Here is an 18,188-nt window from a genome sequence, read left to right as displayed (position 1 = left end):
ACATTAAAAACTTGGAAAACAGTTTTAAAAGAAGCATTATAAATTGCTAAAATGTAAGCTGATTGAAACGTTGCCTTTAACTCAGATGATAAGAACTAATGTAGTATACTAAAGTTTACTATAATTTTACTTTTTCTATTAATAGTTTTATTAGTGTGTCCCAGAGCCTAATTCAAAAATTGTCTAAATATCATTTCGTAAGAAGAGGTGGATCATTAGAGTTTAGTTCTGAAATATTTGGAGTACTGAGCTATTTATAAATGGTTCAGATAAAAATTTAGACACTTTGTGTTTCCTTGCCTTTTTACTTTTTGCAAAAATAATACTATCTCTCCTGCACAAAGAATACTTCTATTTCTATTTTAGTTGCAATTTTATAGTGTGAGTACCAGTGAACAAACCTGCTTTTATGTAGGGTGGTGGTGGTGGTGGTGTAGTGTGTGTGTGTGTGTGTGTGTGTGTGTGTGTGTGTGTGTGTGTGTGTTATTATGTAATCAGCCTACTAGCGCTGTCTTAGAGAAAGAACTAATGGCTAATTTTGAATGGCCAGTAGGTGTCACTGTAGAATGCCATAAAGTTGAACAACTGAGTAGGAAATTATAAAGTGATTTAAGAAACACTCATCCAAATTAAAATATAATTATAATTAGCTGATTATTTATATACATCATTAGAAGGCCACTCTTCAGACACATTTCAGTATTGGAGCTCTTATAAGGAATTTGAAACAGTGGCTGTAAGAAAGTGTAATTGTTTGTGCTAAACAATTGAAAGCTTGTTTTTAAATCCAAGTCTTAAGCCATCTTCACATACGATAGATTTAGTCTGTTTGATTGTTTTTAATACACAGTTTTGGCAGCTTATAGTAGTTTAATAAGTTCTAGAATGATTAAGATTTTCAGCCTGACTGAACTTTATAATAGAAAAATTGATGCTACGTTATTTAAAAAAAACTACAATGATAAAATATGAGCAGAAAGTCTCCAAAAAAGTTATCAGCTGCACAAAGTAGTACTTTGTTATTACTCTTTAGTGTAAGAACAGATGAATTTTTGTGTTTCAATGTCTGTGGCTTCTTAGTTTTTTTGATGTCCAAACAGGTTCTTTTTACATTTTTGTCTGGCTAGTAGACTATGTGCTTTTCTCAGGTTGCTGAACTGAATATTTGTCGTTGTCTAAAATGTGATGTAACAGATTCTGAAGAGAGCTGGCACAGAAAGCTCTGAAGGTGGCTTACAGCTGGTGTGAGTATAGCCCCTTATCTTCAGAGCCTTCTACTGAGGTCTTGTCATGTGTAGCTCTGCTCCTTTTGCCTGCTATTGATACAATGTTAAAAATAGAGTTGGACCTAATTCAGAAAATCACTGTGAAAGTGGAGTGTTTTATATATGTTTATATATATATAATCAGAATAATTAGGAGTTTTTAAAAAGGCACACACACATATTTGTTATATCATCTCCACTATCCTTCAGAATTTTAGTGGCAGGAGAAATGTGAGGGGAGGTAGATATACATAGTTGGAAGAAAAAACATCTCCTAGATGGTATGGTTCACCATTGACTTCCACTTTCGAATCACTGATCTAATCCAAAGCTATCTAACTTGTGATATGAACCAGTAACAGTAGTTTCTGCTTGAGAGAAAGGGCCGCCAAATCTACCAATATTTTTATAGCTCATTAAATATCATAGCTGGGCCCTGGCTGGTGTGGCTCAGTGGATTGAGTGCCAGCCTGTGAACCAAAGGGTCGCTGGTTCGATTCCCAGTCAGAGCACATGCCTGGGTTGTGGGCCAGGTCCCCAGTTGGGGGCGTGCCAGAGACAACCACACTTTGATGTTTCTCTCCCTTCTCCCTTCCCCTCTCTCTAAAAATAAAATAAATAAAAATCTTAAAAAACAAACAAACAAATTAATTAATATCATAGCTGGGATAGATTTTCTAGTCAGGAGCTAAACTTGCCAGAAATAAATATTTTGCTGAATGTTCTGGTTTGGATTAGTTTTTACTTGGCATTTAGCTGTTTTCCATAAACCAAGCTAATTTCTTTCATTATTCAGACCTGTATTAATTTGCTTAGATATTTACTTATATCTTGTTATCTCAATGTGTCTGAAAGCTATCTAATTCTAGAATCAAAGTACAATTGGAAAATAAGAATTGGAGGTTTTTCTTAATTAAAGGTCTTTTTGCAATATTGCAATGATACAAAGAAGATATACATTTAGCTTTTACATAAACATTCACTCAATGATCTGTAGTAAAACCTGGAATTGTGAATGTGTTTTTACTGTGACACAGATCCAGTTTAGAAATCCATGGTTCATTTTTATGTATTCTAGACTTTCTGTTTGAGTATCTTATCTGCCATGAAGACAAGTACTAGAAAAAGTACGTGTCTATTGACTTTAATTTTGGAGAAAGGAGTAAAAACTCTCAAAAGATTACATACCATATTGTTTCATTTATATAACATTTTTGAAATAAAATTATAGAGGCGAAGCAGATTAGTGGTTGCCAGGGGTTAGGGATCAGGGAGAGGTGAGTGGGTTACTACAAGGTAGCCTCTTGGTGATAGAATAATTCTGTGTCTTGATTATGTGGTAAATATATAAATTTACATATGTTTTAAAATTTTATGGAACTACACACAGAGAAATGAATGCTTGTAAAACTGATTATATCTGAATATCCTCTGTGGACTGTACCAATATCAATTTCCTGGTCTTAATATTTTACTACACTTATGCATACATTAACACTGAGGGAAACTGGGCAACAGGTACATGGTGCCTTCCTGTCTATAATTATATCAAAATTTAAAAAAATTTTAAAGGGTTGTTACAGGGATTAAATGAGCAAATATATGGAAGTTTCTTATTATAGTACTTGGTGTGTAATAAATACATAGTAAATATAATAGCAGCAGCAGTGATAGTTCAGGCCTCTAATCTCCTATGCCTCTCACTGGGACCATTCCAACAGTCTTCATACTGGTGACCCTGTTCTCAGTCTTTCTTCCCCCTGTCCATTCTATAATGCAAACAGAGTGCCTCTCACATATTGCTCACTTCACACAAAAACCTTTTAATATCTCCCCATTGTGCTTTCATACATTAATCTCTCCTTTTTAATCATAGTGGAATGAAGCATTCCATGACATCCAGGGCACTATAATAGGTGAATCAAAGATAAAAACAGAAAAATCTCAAGTAATTATTCTCAACTTGAAGAAACCATTAAGTACTGTTGTTTTAAAGTTTATTAGAGGTTGGTATTGCAACCTTATACACCATCCTAAAAGTTAATGACTTAAGACAAAAAGATTTATTATTTTTCATGATTCTGTAGGTTGGCTGAACAGTTCCTCTGTTGGTTTCATGTAGCTCTCCCATGCAGTTGAATCTACTTGGAGAGTTGTCTGAGTTGGAAGGTCCAAGATGTCCTCACTCACATGTTTGCAGTTGGTGCTGGCTGCCTGTATTAGAGTGCAACAGTCTTCTCAGTGTGGCTTCTCATCATCTAGTAGGCTAGTCTGTCATCCTTATAAGGCATTCTTGGGGTAGTGTTCTAAAGAGGTGAGGGTAGAAGCTGCAAGAATGCAAGGTCTCTTTGAGGCTTAGACTTTGGAACTTAGGTTAATATGGTGTCCCTTTGCCATATTCTGTTGGAAGAACCTCTGTCTCAACCAGTTTGGGCTGCCATAACAAAGTACCATAAGACTGGATGGCTTAAACAACAATATTTATTTCTCACAGTTCTGGAGGCTAGAAAGTCCAAGATCAAGGTGCCAGAAGATTGTATACCTGCTGAGGGCCCACTTCCTTATTCTGAGCTGGGTCTCTTCTCACTGTGTCATCACATGGCAGAAGGTGTGAGAGAGCTCTCTGGGTGCCCCTTTCTATAAGGGCACTAATTTAGCTCAGAAGAGCTCTGCCCTTATGACTTAGTCACCTTCTGAAGGCCCCACTTCTTAATATGATCACATTGCGGGTTCATATTTCAATATATGAATTTTGGGGATATGCAAAGAAGTCCAAAACAGCAGTCCACTGATAGATGGGATTATTTTCCATTTTCTTAATGTAAGGATTAAAAACAGTCCAAAAAATGACACAATTGCTATAAGAATTTGTGAAAAGTTTTGCTGAGACTTTATAGTAAAAATAAAAATGCAAGTACCAAAGACTTTAAGTGGCAAGCGAGGTGGGATGTATTGGAAATCATGAAGTAGTTTGCATAATATGTAGGAGAATTAGCCTTATCTGATTGTTGTGAGATAGCAGTGTTTCCTGAAGACTTGAAGGTTAATTTAAAGAAAGGTCACTCATTTTTTTATTTGCAAAGGTTTAAACCTAACCTCTTATTTTTATGTAATTTGGTCTTTCTGGTCACAGTTTTATAAGCCAGATTGCTTTTCTAGAACATAATTCCCAAATGTTGGCAAGAAATTACAGTACTGTATTATGAAACCTTGTCAGTGTACTAAACTACAGTAACACCCCTCCGACTGAACTGTAATGGTGGTGTACCTCCACAGAGTACAGGCTCTGTTCAGGCTTGCTTTCTACTTGACTTTCCGTTTCTGTGGCAATATCTTACACTTTAACCGCATTTAAAAAGCATAGCTGAGATGGCTGTTGGTATCTTAGACCACATATTTGTTGCTGGAGTCTCCTTATATTATTAGTTAGGAATTGTGTTTGGCTGCTAGAAACAAATAGCCATTGCTTAAACAAGATATTAATTTATTTCTTTGTCTTGTGAAAAAACATTTAGAAACTGACTGTGTAGGGCGGATATGGCAACTCTACAGAGCTGTCAGTGACCTGTCTCCTCTCTTTTTTCTTTACCACGTGGCTTCCATTTTCAAGATCAAAGAATGGTTGCTGGATATCCAGCTATTACACCCATGTTCTAGGCAGAAGGAAGGAGAAAGAAAAGCAGAGGACAAAAGGGGCCCACCTCACACTTCTAAGAAATATTTCTCAGATTACCCATATAATATTCCTCTGATCTGATTGATCAGAATTTAAGTCGTTTGGCCATAAGGTTCAGAAATGGCTTTTAGCGGAACATATAGACTAGAACAGTGGGGTTCGAGGTGGGGATCTATATTAAATGGGGACTAGTAATCTTTTTTGTGGTAGAAGCATTGAAAATTTATTAATAACGTGGTTAAAGAGAAAAATCACAGAAATTTTTTAATTGAATTTTTGGGGTTATGTTGGTTAATAAAATTATATAGGTTTAAGGTATACAGTTCTATATCATCTATATATTGTATTGTGTGGTCACCATCCTAGCTCATGTCTCTTTCCATCACCACTGATCCCCTCTTTACCCTCTCTCCTACCTCCCCCCACCCGCATTTCCCTTTGGTAATGACCATACTGTTTGTCTGTGAGGGGTTTTCTTGTATTTTTTTTGTTTGTTAGTTTTGTTTTTTTTGCTTAATCCCTTCACCTTTTTCACCTGGCCCCCACCCTCCTCCTCTCTGACAGCTAGGAGTCTGTTTCTATATTTTTTGTTATTTTGCTCATTAGATCCCACATATAAGTGAAATTGTATGGTACTTGTCTTTCTCTGACTGGCTTATTTCACTCAGCACAATACAGGTCCATCCATGTTGTTGCAAAAGGTAAGATTTCCTTCTTTTTTTTAATGGCTAAGTAGTATTCTATTGTGTACCTGTACCACAGCTTTTTTATCCACTCATCTACTGATGGGCACTTGGGCTGCTTCCAAATCTTGGGTAGTGTGAATAATGCTACCGTCAAAAAGGGGTGTGTATATTCTTTTGAATGAGTGTTTGGGGTTTCTTCAGGTAAATTCTCAGAAATGGAATCACTGGGTCATAAAGCAGTTCCATTTTTAATTTTTTGAGGTATTTCCATACTGCTTTCCACAGTGACTGCACCAGGCTGCATTCCCACCAACAATGCATGAGGGTTCCCTTTTCTCCACATCCTTGCCAATGCTTATTTGTTGATTTACTGATGATAGCCATTCTGACAGGTGTGAGGTGATATCTTGCAGTTTTAATTTATATCTCCCTGATGATTAGTGACATTGAGCATCTTTTCATATGTCTACTGGCCATCTATATGCCCGCTTTGGAAAAGTGTCTACCTAGGTTCTTTGCCCATTTTTTAATTGGATTATTTGTTTTTTTGGTGTTATAAATTATTTATAAATTTTGGATATTAATTCCTTATCAGATGTATTGGTGAACATGTTCTCCAATTCTGTGGGTTGCCTTTTTATTTCGTTGATGGTTTCCATTGCTGTGCATAAACTTTGTAGTTTGATGTAGTCCTATTTGTTTATTTTTTGTTTCCCTTGCCCAAGGGGATATATCAGGAAAAAATATTGCTACAAGAAATGTCTGAGATCTTAGTGCCTGTGCTTTCTTCTGGATTTTTATGGTTTCAAGTCTAATATTTAAGTCTTTAATCAATTTTGACTTTATTCTTGTGTATGGTATAAGAGGGTGGTGGTCTAGTTTTGTTTTGCATATATCTGTCCAATTTTCCCAACACCATTTATTGAATAGACTGCCTTTATCCCATTGCGTGTTCTTCCCTTTTTTATTAAATATTACTTGACCATAAAGGTGCGGGTTTAATTCTGGGCTCTCTATTCTGTTCCATTGGTCTATATGTCTGTTTTTATGCTAGTACCATGCTGTTTTGATTACTGTGGCGTTGTATTATATTTTTATATCAGGTAGCGTGTTTTTTCCAACTTTGTTCTTCTTTCTCAAGACTGTTGTGGCTCTTCAGAGTCTTTGTGCTTCCGTATAAATTTTTGGAATATTTGTTCCAGTTCTGTGAAATACACCATTGGTATCTTGATAGGAATTGTGTTAAATTTATAGATTGCTTTGGGTAGTATGGACATTTTAATGCTGCTAATTCTTCCTATCCATGAACATGGTATATGCTTCCACTTGTTGTTTCTTCTTCATTTTCTTTCTTCATTGTCTTATAATTTTCTGAGTTCAGGACTTTTGCATCCTTGGTTAAATTTATCCCAATATATGTTATTTTCTTTATGCAGTTGTAACTGGGATTGTTTTCTTACTTCCCCTTTTTGATAGTCATTTTTGGTGTATAGAAATGCAACTGATTTCTGGATATTTTGTATCCCCCTACTTTACTGAACTCATCAGTTCTAATAGTTTTTTTGGTGGAATCTTTAGGGTTCTCTCTATATAGTATTATGTAAACTGCAAATAATGACAGTTTTACTTCTTGCTTTCCAATTTGGATGCCTTTTATTTCTTCTTCTTGTCTGATTGCTGTGGCTGAGACTTCCAGTACTGTGTTGAATAAGAGTGGTAAGAGTAGACATCCCTGTCTTGGGAAACTAGTAATCTTTGACATACTTGCTTCCTGTATTCTCTGCTGAGTCTGCTACTGACTGATCAGTTGTTGCTGTTAAACCCTTTATTCATGTTGAATTAAGTGCTAACTATGTGCTAGGCTCTATTAGGAACTAGAAATACAAACACATCTGAGAAATACTTCCTGCCCTAGAGAAGTTATGGTTTAAATAGGACTAATAAATCTGTATACAGGTTTCTGAGAACAGAAGACATTAAGTACTGTAGGCTGTTAAACCAGTTACTGCTATGATTCTGCCTACCAGAGTACACAGGAAAGTCAGCTGCTGTGAGTGGAGTAGGAGCTCCTGACACATCTTCAGTTTGAAAAACATTGAATTATAATGATAATGTAATTAAATTTCAAGTGAATTTTATTGACGTATGTTTTGTATTTAAAAAATCACATTTTATTTAATGAACATATTTTAAAATGTTAATTTTCTTTTGGTGTTTTAAAGTTGTGGTAGAGTTTTGAATCAGAGAAGTAGAGCATGATGTGATCAACAACTACATGAAATTAAGTGTCAGTTTGTGAGAAAAGTATACCTTTAGCAATTTGAAAATGATTTTCTCATATCAAAAAGCTTTTAACATATTTTTGTACCAAAAATTCAAGTAATAGCAATTTGTGTTCTTTTTAAAATGATGAAATTTTCAGTTCTTGAAACCCATCCAAAATGATTTCATATTCATCAATACTTAGTATTTAAGCTTGTTTTTATATTGCATATTAAAAATTTAATGGTCTTGTGCATGTGTATGTATGTGTGTGTGTGTGTGAGGGAGAGATCACTATACTATTGGATTCATAGAATTATTGGCTAGAAATCTTAATTTTATAGATGAGTCAAGTGAGGCTCCAGAAAATTTAAGTAACCTATTCAAAGTCTTACAGATAATCTAATGACTAATTTGAACCTAAAATTCATACTTTTTTTCTCTATATCTAGGGTTTTCTCTTTTTTCAATTAGGTTTGGTAACAGTACAAAAGTATATGCTAGTTGTTATAGAAACTTTTGAGTCCCTAATTATTTTTTACATTAGTTAAACTACATTATAAATGTCTTACCAAAATTATTCTTTCCTCTTTGTATTAGATTCTTGAGAATATTTCTCAATATTTTAGTTTCCTATTTTCATTTTTTATAGGGTTGGAAAATATTTAAGAATCAACAAATGAATTCCACACTTGAACTTTGCTGCATTCCTGTGCCACCTCCGCCTTTAGAATACTGATCTCAGAACAAAGGTAAAAATTACAGAATTTAATTTTTTAAAGAATAAAGCATGAATTTCCCATATGGTTAGACATGTTAGAATTTTTGGTAATCTTTGGTGAGTATCTTCTATTTTTAAAGCAGTTTTACCTAGGAGATTGGAAATAATCACATCTTAATTAATGCTTTTGAAATTTACTTTTGAAAGTGTTTTCTTTTTAATAGTTGTCTCTTTAAAACTTTCTGTTGCCTAAATGTTATCGAATAACTATATTATTCAGCTACATCTAGATCGGTGCTGTCCAGCAGAAGTTCTGTGATGATGTCTATGTTCTTTATCTGTGTTGTCCAATATGGGAGACATAAGCCATGTTTAGCTACTGAGGACTTGAAATGTATGTAGCTAGTACAACTAAGGAATTAAATCTTTAGATTTTATTTTATTTAAATTTAAATAACCACTTGTACCTAATGGCTGCCATATTGGACAGTATAGCTCTTAAGTTTTTCCTTAGGGAACTTGGTATTTACAATAACAGCACATTTTACATATTTAAAATCCAGACTTAATCTAAATAGCCTTTGACCTAAGTTTGAAAATTTGCAATAGCAAAATTCATTGTTTTACTATCTTATATGTTGTCCTGATGCTTGTATAGCTTTGTTTATTTAATAATTTTGGTTCCTCAAAAACCTTTAAAAGCAGTTGTTATAGTTAATTTAATCTTGATGTAACTTACTTAATCTTTAAAAAAAAAAACCTTTGATATAGGTACTTATAGTATCCCTGTTTTATAAATGAGCTAAGTAAGTGTCCCAAGGACACATAGCTTGTAGGTCATGGAGCTAGAATTCAAACTCCGGCAGTCTTGAGCTGGACAAAGCCTGTACTCTTTAACTGCTTGGCTGCACTCTCTTATATTCTGATTCTCTGTAAATTGACAATTCCTAAAAAGATATATGCCGATTGCAAGCTAAGGTATAATTTTCACCTGTGTAGGTAATGAGGCGTTTATTGTACAAGTACCAAGAGTTTACGTCCCAGTAATTAGTTACTGACCTCCTTCAGGTTATTTTTCAGTGGTTCATTATTTTGTTCATTGTATTGTATTAGGGCTTGCTAGTAAAGGTTGCCATTTCCATGCTCACTAAAAAGATAATCATTTTCTGTGATATCCTCTTTACTTTGTTATATACCCTGGGAGTATGGGCTGAGTTGAGCTGCATGTTGGAATATTACCTTGCTTTTTGTTCTTCTTTGTAGTTTTTATATACTGGGTGATGGAATTGATATACTATAAAATAGGAAAAATGATCTTCAAAATTCTATATCATTTGATTAAATAAAATTTGCAGTATATACCTGTTCATAGCTACCTCCAGATACTAAAAGATACTTAGTCTAGTTAGGAAATATATATTTACAAAATTTCTCTGTACCCAGTACTATTCTATTTTTCAAATGAAGGTACTAAAATATAGCTATATGATTTTAGATTTAGAAAGTAACTTATCATTGTAGAAAACAAGCCCAGAAGGTTTAAGTGATTGGTCCAAGGTCATGTAAGCAGTGTGGTTCATTGATTCAACAAATATACATTGAGTACCTTTCGTATGTCCTGATACTATAGCATGCTTGTTAACTTTGAGTGCATAGTAAGCACTCAAATGGGAACAAGTGAGAAATGGACCCTGTTCTCATATTAATACTAGGATAGTGTTTGCCAAAAAGCTCATTTGATTTTTTCCAGATAATGGCTCTAGTAGTGCTTAGTTGCCTTCATTTGAAACAGTTTTGTTAGATTGTGTTGTGACACCTGTCATATCAGCGTGCATTTAAAAAAACATCAAAATTGGTGAATTTTTGTGCGGCCATTTTATATTGAAGATGGAAGAAAATATACAACATTTTCAGCACATTATGCTTTGTTATTTCAAGAAAGGTAAAAATGCAAAATAAAGATTTGTGCAGTGGATGGAGAAGATGCTGTGGCTGATTGAATGTGTCAAAAGTAGTTTGCAAAGCTTCTCGGTACTATTGACATTTTGGCCAAACAATTTTTTTGCTGTGGGGCTGTCTTACGCATTGGAAGATGTTTAGCAGTACCTTTGGCCTCTACCCACTAGAAGCCAATAGTGGGAGACAGCCAACATACTCAAAATATCCAAATAAAAAGTTATTGGTGAAAATTTAAAATGTGTCTTTTATTTTATAGAGAAAAGTAAATGGACATTTGACCAACCCTATATTTTAAACATTTATTTAAAACTTGTTCATTTTCATTTTTTAAATTATTTATTTTTGTGTGAGTAACAATAGCTAGTGAGAAAACAATGAAAAGGAATCACAACCACAGCAAGAAAACATAAATTACTTAGGACTCAACTTCATTGGAAATGTGCTGACATGTATGAAGAAAACAAAAAAATTATACTAAGATATATAAAAGGGGTTTTTTAATGCTAGGCTTCTTTCTGTATGGGATAACTCAATATGATGAAGATGTCATTTGGAATTAATTTGTTAATTTAATTCCCATGAAGATGGAGTATGGGAATGAAACTTATCAATATAAGTCTGATATTTATCTTGGAGAACGAAGCAGAAACTAATAATGAAATATATTTTTAGGAAAAATAATTAAATGTTATAGGACTTATTACTTATTAAAGTGCATGGTAAAGCCATAGTGTTGAAAACATTGTAGTTCTTGTGCAAAATTAAGGAAAAAGTAGCTCAGAAATAGTTTTAAATATATGTAAGATTTTTAGTATATGATAAAAATAGCATTTCAAGTTAGTAAGAAAAAATGAACATGCAAACATTGTGTTAGAACAATTGAGAACTTCTGGGAGAAAAACATTGTTAGATCTTAATCTCAGGTCAACTTGTAAAATAACTTCCAGATTCTTTACAAAGTAAACTATTTATGTGTTTTTTAACTTTAGAAGATTCAAGCCTTGCCCTGGCTGGTGTGGCTCAGTGGATTTAGTCAGTCTTCCATACTGCTCAATTTTCTGACAGTTGTGGGTGATACTTGTTTTGTAGTTGTAATTTTTGCTGTGGTTGTGTGAGGAGGTGAGCCGTGTTTTCCTACGCTTCCATCTTGATCAGAAGTCTGATACAGGAATTTTTTAGTTCCTATTTTATTTTGGAAAAATGAGCCCTTTCAGTCACCACCACAAAAAATTGTGCTTTTCTTCCTTACATGGGAATAAATTTATTGAAAGTACCTCCTTGTCTGAAGTACTTCTCAAAGAGAATGTCAAATTCAGTCTTTTTTTTTACCTCTTAATTTTGTGGTCCACTGAACTTATTAGCAATATGAGGTGATAGAGGAAAGAGATATCATAAGTGATATTAACAAAACTGCCCTTTTGCTTATATTTTAAAAAACTTCGGAGGAAAGGGAAATATTAAAGGGAGATCAAGATGTTAGAATTTATCCCTTAAAAAACTATTTCCTGAGAAATTAATGTAGACTTTGATTGAACTTTTTAAACTTTTTTGAAGCTTAATGAAATCGAACCTAGCCTACTTATTTTTCTGAGATTTTGTAAATAAAAATCATTTTATTATTAATAACTAACTATTCGGGTTTTTTAAATTTTCAGAAACTTGGTAGGAACTCTCAGAATATGTGTAGTAGTAAGCCTGGAAGATTTTTTGGTCTTCATACTATCAGGAAATTTGTAGCTAGCTCTGAAAGGCATACCAACCAGATAAGCTTTTTAAACCTTGAATCCTACCATCTGCTCAAAATCCTCATTCACTTTCTATATTTGAACGTGGTCTAGAAGGTCCTGCTGATACCATTGGGTCATGCCTACCTCTCTCTACTCTCAACAACTTACCCCTTGTCTTCTTTGCTCCTAGCCACTTGGATCTTCTTTCAGATTCTATAACTTTTTGTATTATTTTCTTGCCACAGGACCTTATATAGGCTGTTCCCTTTTTCTAGAATGTTCTTTTCTGACTTTCCTTATCTCCTACTGATCTTTGATATCTCAGTTTAAGCACTACCTCAGAGAAGCTTCTTTTGCTTTCATCAGTGTTAGGTTCCTTTGCTTTATGCTTTTGTGTGCCTTTCCTTCTTACACATCTCTTTGCAAACATACAATGTCTACTAGATGAATGCTCCATTGGAGTGAGTCTACATCTGGTTTTGTTTACCATTGTATTTTCAGCTCCTAGCATAAGAGTTGGCATATAGTTTGTAACTAAGAAATATTTATGGAATAGATTAATAAATTTCTGACCAGACACTCCTTTGCTCAGTTGTCTCCTTGAGTTCTGAGAAGCTTCCAGGGGCAACTACCTTAGCATATTTAGACAGTTGTTCAAACTGGAAGTTATAACATATGATGAAGCCATGCTTGTTATTTTTATTGAGGTATAATTTGCATAGAATAAGATGCACAGTAATCATAGTTATAGCATAAAATTCATTTTTAGGGGGAGAACTAAGTTTTAAAGAGTATTTAAGTGCCACTTAACTAATTGATATTTGAAAGGGAATCCCGACAGTGATTTGAACAATCATGGTAGTAAATGAAGGAACCTGATGAAATTACTTATTTGCAGGGCATTATCATTTGAATGTGTAGTTGTGCTCTATTTTATCAAGTTCTTTCTAAGAATCTCTTCTCTTCGAGAGTTTTGACATGGGAGTCCATGTCTACTATGGCTTTACTATAGCTCTGAACTTCCTAAAATTATTTGCAAAATTTGTACATATGAGCATCATATTTATCTTTTTCTGAATTTGGGATCTGTAGTGTTGTTTGGATATTAAGGGGGGAAGGGGTCTGTGACTTTCTGCTTTGGCACCCTCTAAAAGGTTAAGAACCATTGCTTTATATCTTATACTATATATCATGATTTATATGTAGAGTTAGTTCATCAATTCATTATTTTTACTTACAGTTTATTACGGAACATTTCAAATCCGTGACAAAGTATAGAGAATAGTGTAATGAAACTTGTGTGTTGATAACCAATTACTCAGTTTCAGTGGTTATCAACTCATCATGGCCAATCATATTTCACCTACACCCATGGCACTCTCCTCCTTTGCCTCTCCCTGCTGTCCTCATTATTTTAAAGCAAATTCCAGTCATTATTCCATGAATAAATATTTCCGTATGTATCTCTAAGAGATAAGTGCAGTTTTTAGAAAACTATGATACAATTATCAAATATAAAAATAATCTATAATTCTTAATTTAATGTCGTTAAATAATCAGTTGTGTTCAACTTCCTCCACTTGTCATGCTCTTTTTAATTGTATAAATGAGTCCAAATAAGATTCATACTTTGGTTATTGATTTTTCTTTTTATATCTCTTTTAATCTGTAGGTTTCCCTGCCATCTCTTTTTCTGTTTCAATTTATCAGTCTATCTTAAGGAATATTCCCTATTTGAAAATAAGGGTCATGTATTACTCCTTTTTGTACTCCTTGCCTACATAGTACGTGGTAGAGTACATTATATAGGGATATTTTTATCCTTTTGGGATTGAGGGGGCGGATTAGAAAATCTGTTTTCCTTTTTTTAGGTAGAAATTTTGTGCGGAATTTAACACACTCTTAAGAAATATTGACTTTTTAATAAATGAACTTTCAGTTGCTTCCAAGACACTTCACTCCTCCCCTAAGAAGTTCTTTCTTCTAGTTCTTACCTTTTGAGCCTTAAATTATAAACCAAAACCTTTTATTGTTTTTCTCACTTTAAAAATAATATATGCTTTTTTTTTTTTTTTTTTAATAGTTCAAAGTTACATAATTAGTGTACCCTCAGTAACCCTTCCTTCAGAGGCAGACACTTAAAGTTTGGTGTATACAGAGGGGGGCAAAAGTGGGTTTACAGTTGTGATAACGTGAAATGGTTTATTATTGTATTGTTTATTTGTAGTATTTATGTTTTTCCATATGAGCAACTGTAAACCTACTGTTGTCCACACCTGCATATATTTTCAGGCTTTTAAAAAATATTTTATGTAAATTTTAAAAGGAAGTATAGTTTACATACTATTGTATAACTTGCTTTTCTACTTGGACATAGAAAACATAGAAATCTACCTTCTTTAAAGGCTTTATTTTTTATTGTATATATACATTTATAATCAGTTTGCTGAATTTTTAACCTTTGACTTCTAGCTTTTCTAGCTTTGACATTTATAATCTGTTACATGGTTTGTTCTGTGATGTGGAACTTATTCCAGATTCTGCATTTGTCTTGGGTAACGTGCAGTTTGATTTCACTCAAAAAACTTGTTTTTGCCACCTCGAAGTGTAATTGTTGTAGGAAATAGAAAAGCATTAGGAAAATAGATTTCAAATGTTCCATTAAAAATAGAACTTCTTTCTTTAAAAAAAATTGAGTTTAATTGAATTCTATTCTAAAAGTAAGCTTCCTCTTCTAAAATATATACTTGAGTTTCTCCTTTAGTGAAAGGTACACATCATTTACTTTGGTAGTTTCTGTAAGTAGTAATGCTATCCTTAATTCAGTGCTTTTTTCTTTCAGAGTTAAGGGTAACAAAAGGTAGAAAAAGATGCTCGGATCTGAACGTGGTGTTGTGGAAGAATGGTTATCAGAATTCAAGGTAAATTGGATTGGGGATAAAAATGTGTCATATGATTCTATATGTCAGTAATTCAAACAGTAAATATGTATTCTTTGGAGAAACTGAAATATTATGAAAAGTGGAAATGGCAAAATATGGAATAATTTTCTATAATTGCAACTCTTTAAAAAGGCACTAATGTGAATAATGATTAGAAGATAATATGTAAAAATGAAAATAGTTAGGATTTTTGAGAGGTTATATAAATTTTAAACTATTTCACTGAAGGAGTTTATAAGTCATGTTTTATAAGTCATAGAAATAGGATTTTTGCCTTATATTTTATTTCCTGTAATTTAAAATTATGCATTGAAATTGATTGAAAACTGTAATTTATGAACACTATGGAAATAAGTGTTTTGTAAACATAAAATGCAAGAACTGTAATATATCCTACACTATTTTTTTAGAGTAGATTGGTTTAAGATGAACCATTTCAGCAAATTTTGGTATAACATATGATTCTAATCATTTTTATGGTTGAGTAATTAGAATTATACAGGGTGGGGCAAAAGTAGGTTTAAAGTTGTAATACAAATGAATAATACAATAATTAATAATAATACAAAAATAAACTGTGTTTTGTGTACTCACAACTGTAAACCTACTTTTGCCATACCCTGTATAACTTAATTTGTTTTATTAACATTCATGGTTATCTCTTGTAGTAATTATTTTTTTCTTAGTTGACATTATAATATTTTAAAGATGAAGTCCTTTAAAATAAAGTTTCTGACTTCTCAAATATTAAATTCACTTTTATTTTCCTTTGTGTTTTTTTTTTTCTTAGGCATTACCTGACACTCAGATCACCAATTATGCAGCAACTTTACACCGGAAAAAGACACTGGTACCAGCCCTCTATAAAGTTATTCAAGATTCAAATAATGAGGTAGGAGAGTTTATAAGAAATATAATTTCAGCATAGTAAAATATGTCTACTAAAACACATATATTTAAGTCTTGTAGTTTTCCCTACTCTTTTTTTTTTTTTTTTTTCCTTTTTAAAAATCCTACTTAAGGGACTGGAAAGCTTTCTTTCTGCTGTTTTTCATTCTGATAGTTGCTTTGGCTTTCCCCATACGCCCCCTCCTCCCCTATATTTTAAAATATTTTTTAATCAAATTTGTTACCGGTGAGGATAGTATGTTTTGATTCTTCATCTAAGTGACCATCATCTCAGTAGATTACTTATTTAATTTGAAACCTTTCTCTGTTTCCTGTCCTGGAATGTTTCCTTTTCTGGAAGCCAAATTTTAAACATACACTGGTTGAGATTTATTTATTTTGAGTATTGATTGCAGTTATTTTATTGACAATGTGTAATCACCTAGTCAGTGAACTTAGACTGGTAACATAATATGATACTGCTAGTAAATTTAGCTTGAAAATGGTCAGAGAAAGCACTTTTTAACCTAAATAGGGAAGATTTAAAAACTTAGAATAAGAGTGTCCTATTACTCAGTTTTATCATAAAAGGGAAAAAATGTAGGTATTGAACCTATTTGTTAATTTATGCAAAATACACAGATTATCTTCATTAACACAACAGTATGACATACAATTTTATCACCACTGGATTCATGTATGCTTTAAAATGAAAATGCAAGGAACAGACAGGAAAGTAGCTTCTTATCTTCCCAGATACAGCCTCCACGAGTGCCTCTGCTGTGTACTGGAGTGAGTTTGAAGAAGTTCAGGTAATCATCTCCTAACCAGCAGCTTAACTTAAAGTGCATCTTCATTTTTGTCCTATCACTAAAAGCTTGCTTATTGACCTCTTTCTTTCCTATCTCCTAAACTTCTATCGGCTCTCAGTTAGACTTGCATCTGTTGCTCTTTGTAGCAACAATTGCAGGATTCATTTGCTTTTTTTTCTCTTGCTGTGTATTTATGAATGTTTTATAACTTTAGGTGTGGTAATGTACATATATGCGTATCCTTGGTCAGGAGTTTTCAAAATTCTGTTTGAATAATGAATGTATGTATTCCCACCCCTTGTTTTGCACTGTCTTAACATTTAAGCTTTGCCTTTTAAAATTTGTTTATCCCTGGCTGGTTTGGCTCAGTGGATTGAGCACCAGCCTGCGAACTGAAAGGTCACTGGTTTGATTCCCAGTCACAGCACATGCCTGGGTTGCAGGCCAGGTCCACAGGTGGGGGCTTATGAGAGCAACCGAATGTTTCTCTTACACATAGATGTTTCTCTCCCTCTCTTCCTCCTTTCCTTCCCCTCACTCTAAAAAATAAATAAAATCTTTTAAAAAAGTAAAATAAAATTTGTTTTATACTTCCTCTTTAGATTGTAAGGTCTTCATGGGCAGTGGTCATATAGTCTATATTTACTGCTTCTTAGAATCTAGTATTTCATCATGTACATAATGAACACTTAATAAATATTGCCCTAGAAGAATACTGAAATACAAAATATTATTCTAAAATGCTCTCATTTTTGCTGTGATTCAACAGCATATAAAAAGTACCAGCTTCTTTTCTTCTCTTATACTTAGAAGCTATGACATTATTCACATTATTTTATATTGTCATACTTCAAACATGTCAGACCTCATCATGGATAGAAATAGAAAAATCACGACTTGAGAGATTCAAGGTCAACACCCAACAGTCATTATAATCAGCCAGTTGCCAGAGCAGGTCTGTCTGTCCATTCTTTCTTCTGTCAGTTCATAAGGTCAAACCATGTGTTCGTACTTCAGGAAAACAGAATATTAAGCTCTATAGAATCTTAAAGCAATTCTGAACTTTAGTCCTAGAAAGAAAGCCCTTTTAGTTCCGATTTTGTTATATTCTGAAACAATCAAATGTATTATTTAGTTAATGGGAAATTACTTCAGGAGAATGTCACATGCCATATATAATATTATGTGAAACTTATGACACTCTTAACAATTTTACATTAAATACCATAAAAGTTCTTAAGAAAGTATAT

The 18,188-nt window shown here is 33.2% G+C and overlaps 1 protein-coding gene across 2 annotated transcripts in view; it reads left to right on the top strand.

Moving 5' to 3' along the window:
• Positions 1 to 18,188, top strand: part of HYCC2 (hyccin PI4KA lipid kinase complex subunit 2) — a 51,020-nt gene that overhangs the window by 1,211 nt on the left and 31,621 nt on the right. For both annotated transcript variants that reach the window (XM_090282480.1, XM_090282470.1), the window contains exons 3-5: positions 8,542 to 8,641; positions 15,139 to 15,217; positions 16,029 to 16,130. In XM_090282480.1, coding sequence (XP_090138606.1) covers positions 15,167 to 15,217; positions 16,029 to 16,130 — 153 coding nt within the window. In that variant the 5' untranslated portion in view covers positions 8,542 to 8,641; positions 15,139 to 15,166. The remainder of the gene's footprint in view (positions 1 to 8,541; positions 8,642 to 15,138; positions 15,218 to 16,028; positions 16,131 to 18,188) is intronic.

This window comes from Furipterus horrens, unplaced genomic scaffold, assembly GCF_987537825.1.
Source record: "Furipterus horrens unplaced genomic scaffold, mFurHor1.1.pri manual_scaffold_1, whole genome shotgun sequence".
Lineage (NCBI taxonomy): Eukaryota > Metazoa > Chordata > Mammalia > Chiroptera > Furipteridae > Furipterus > Furipterus horrens.
The sequence above is the reverse complement of the archived record's forward strand: the minus strand, read 5'-3'. Positions and strand labels throughout refer to the sequence as shown.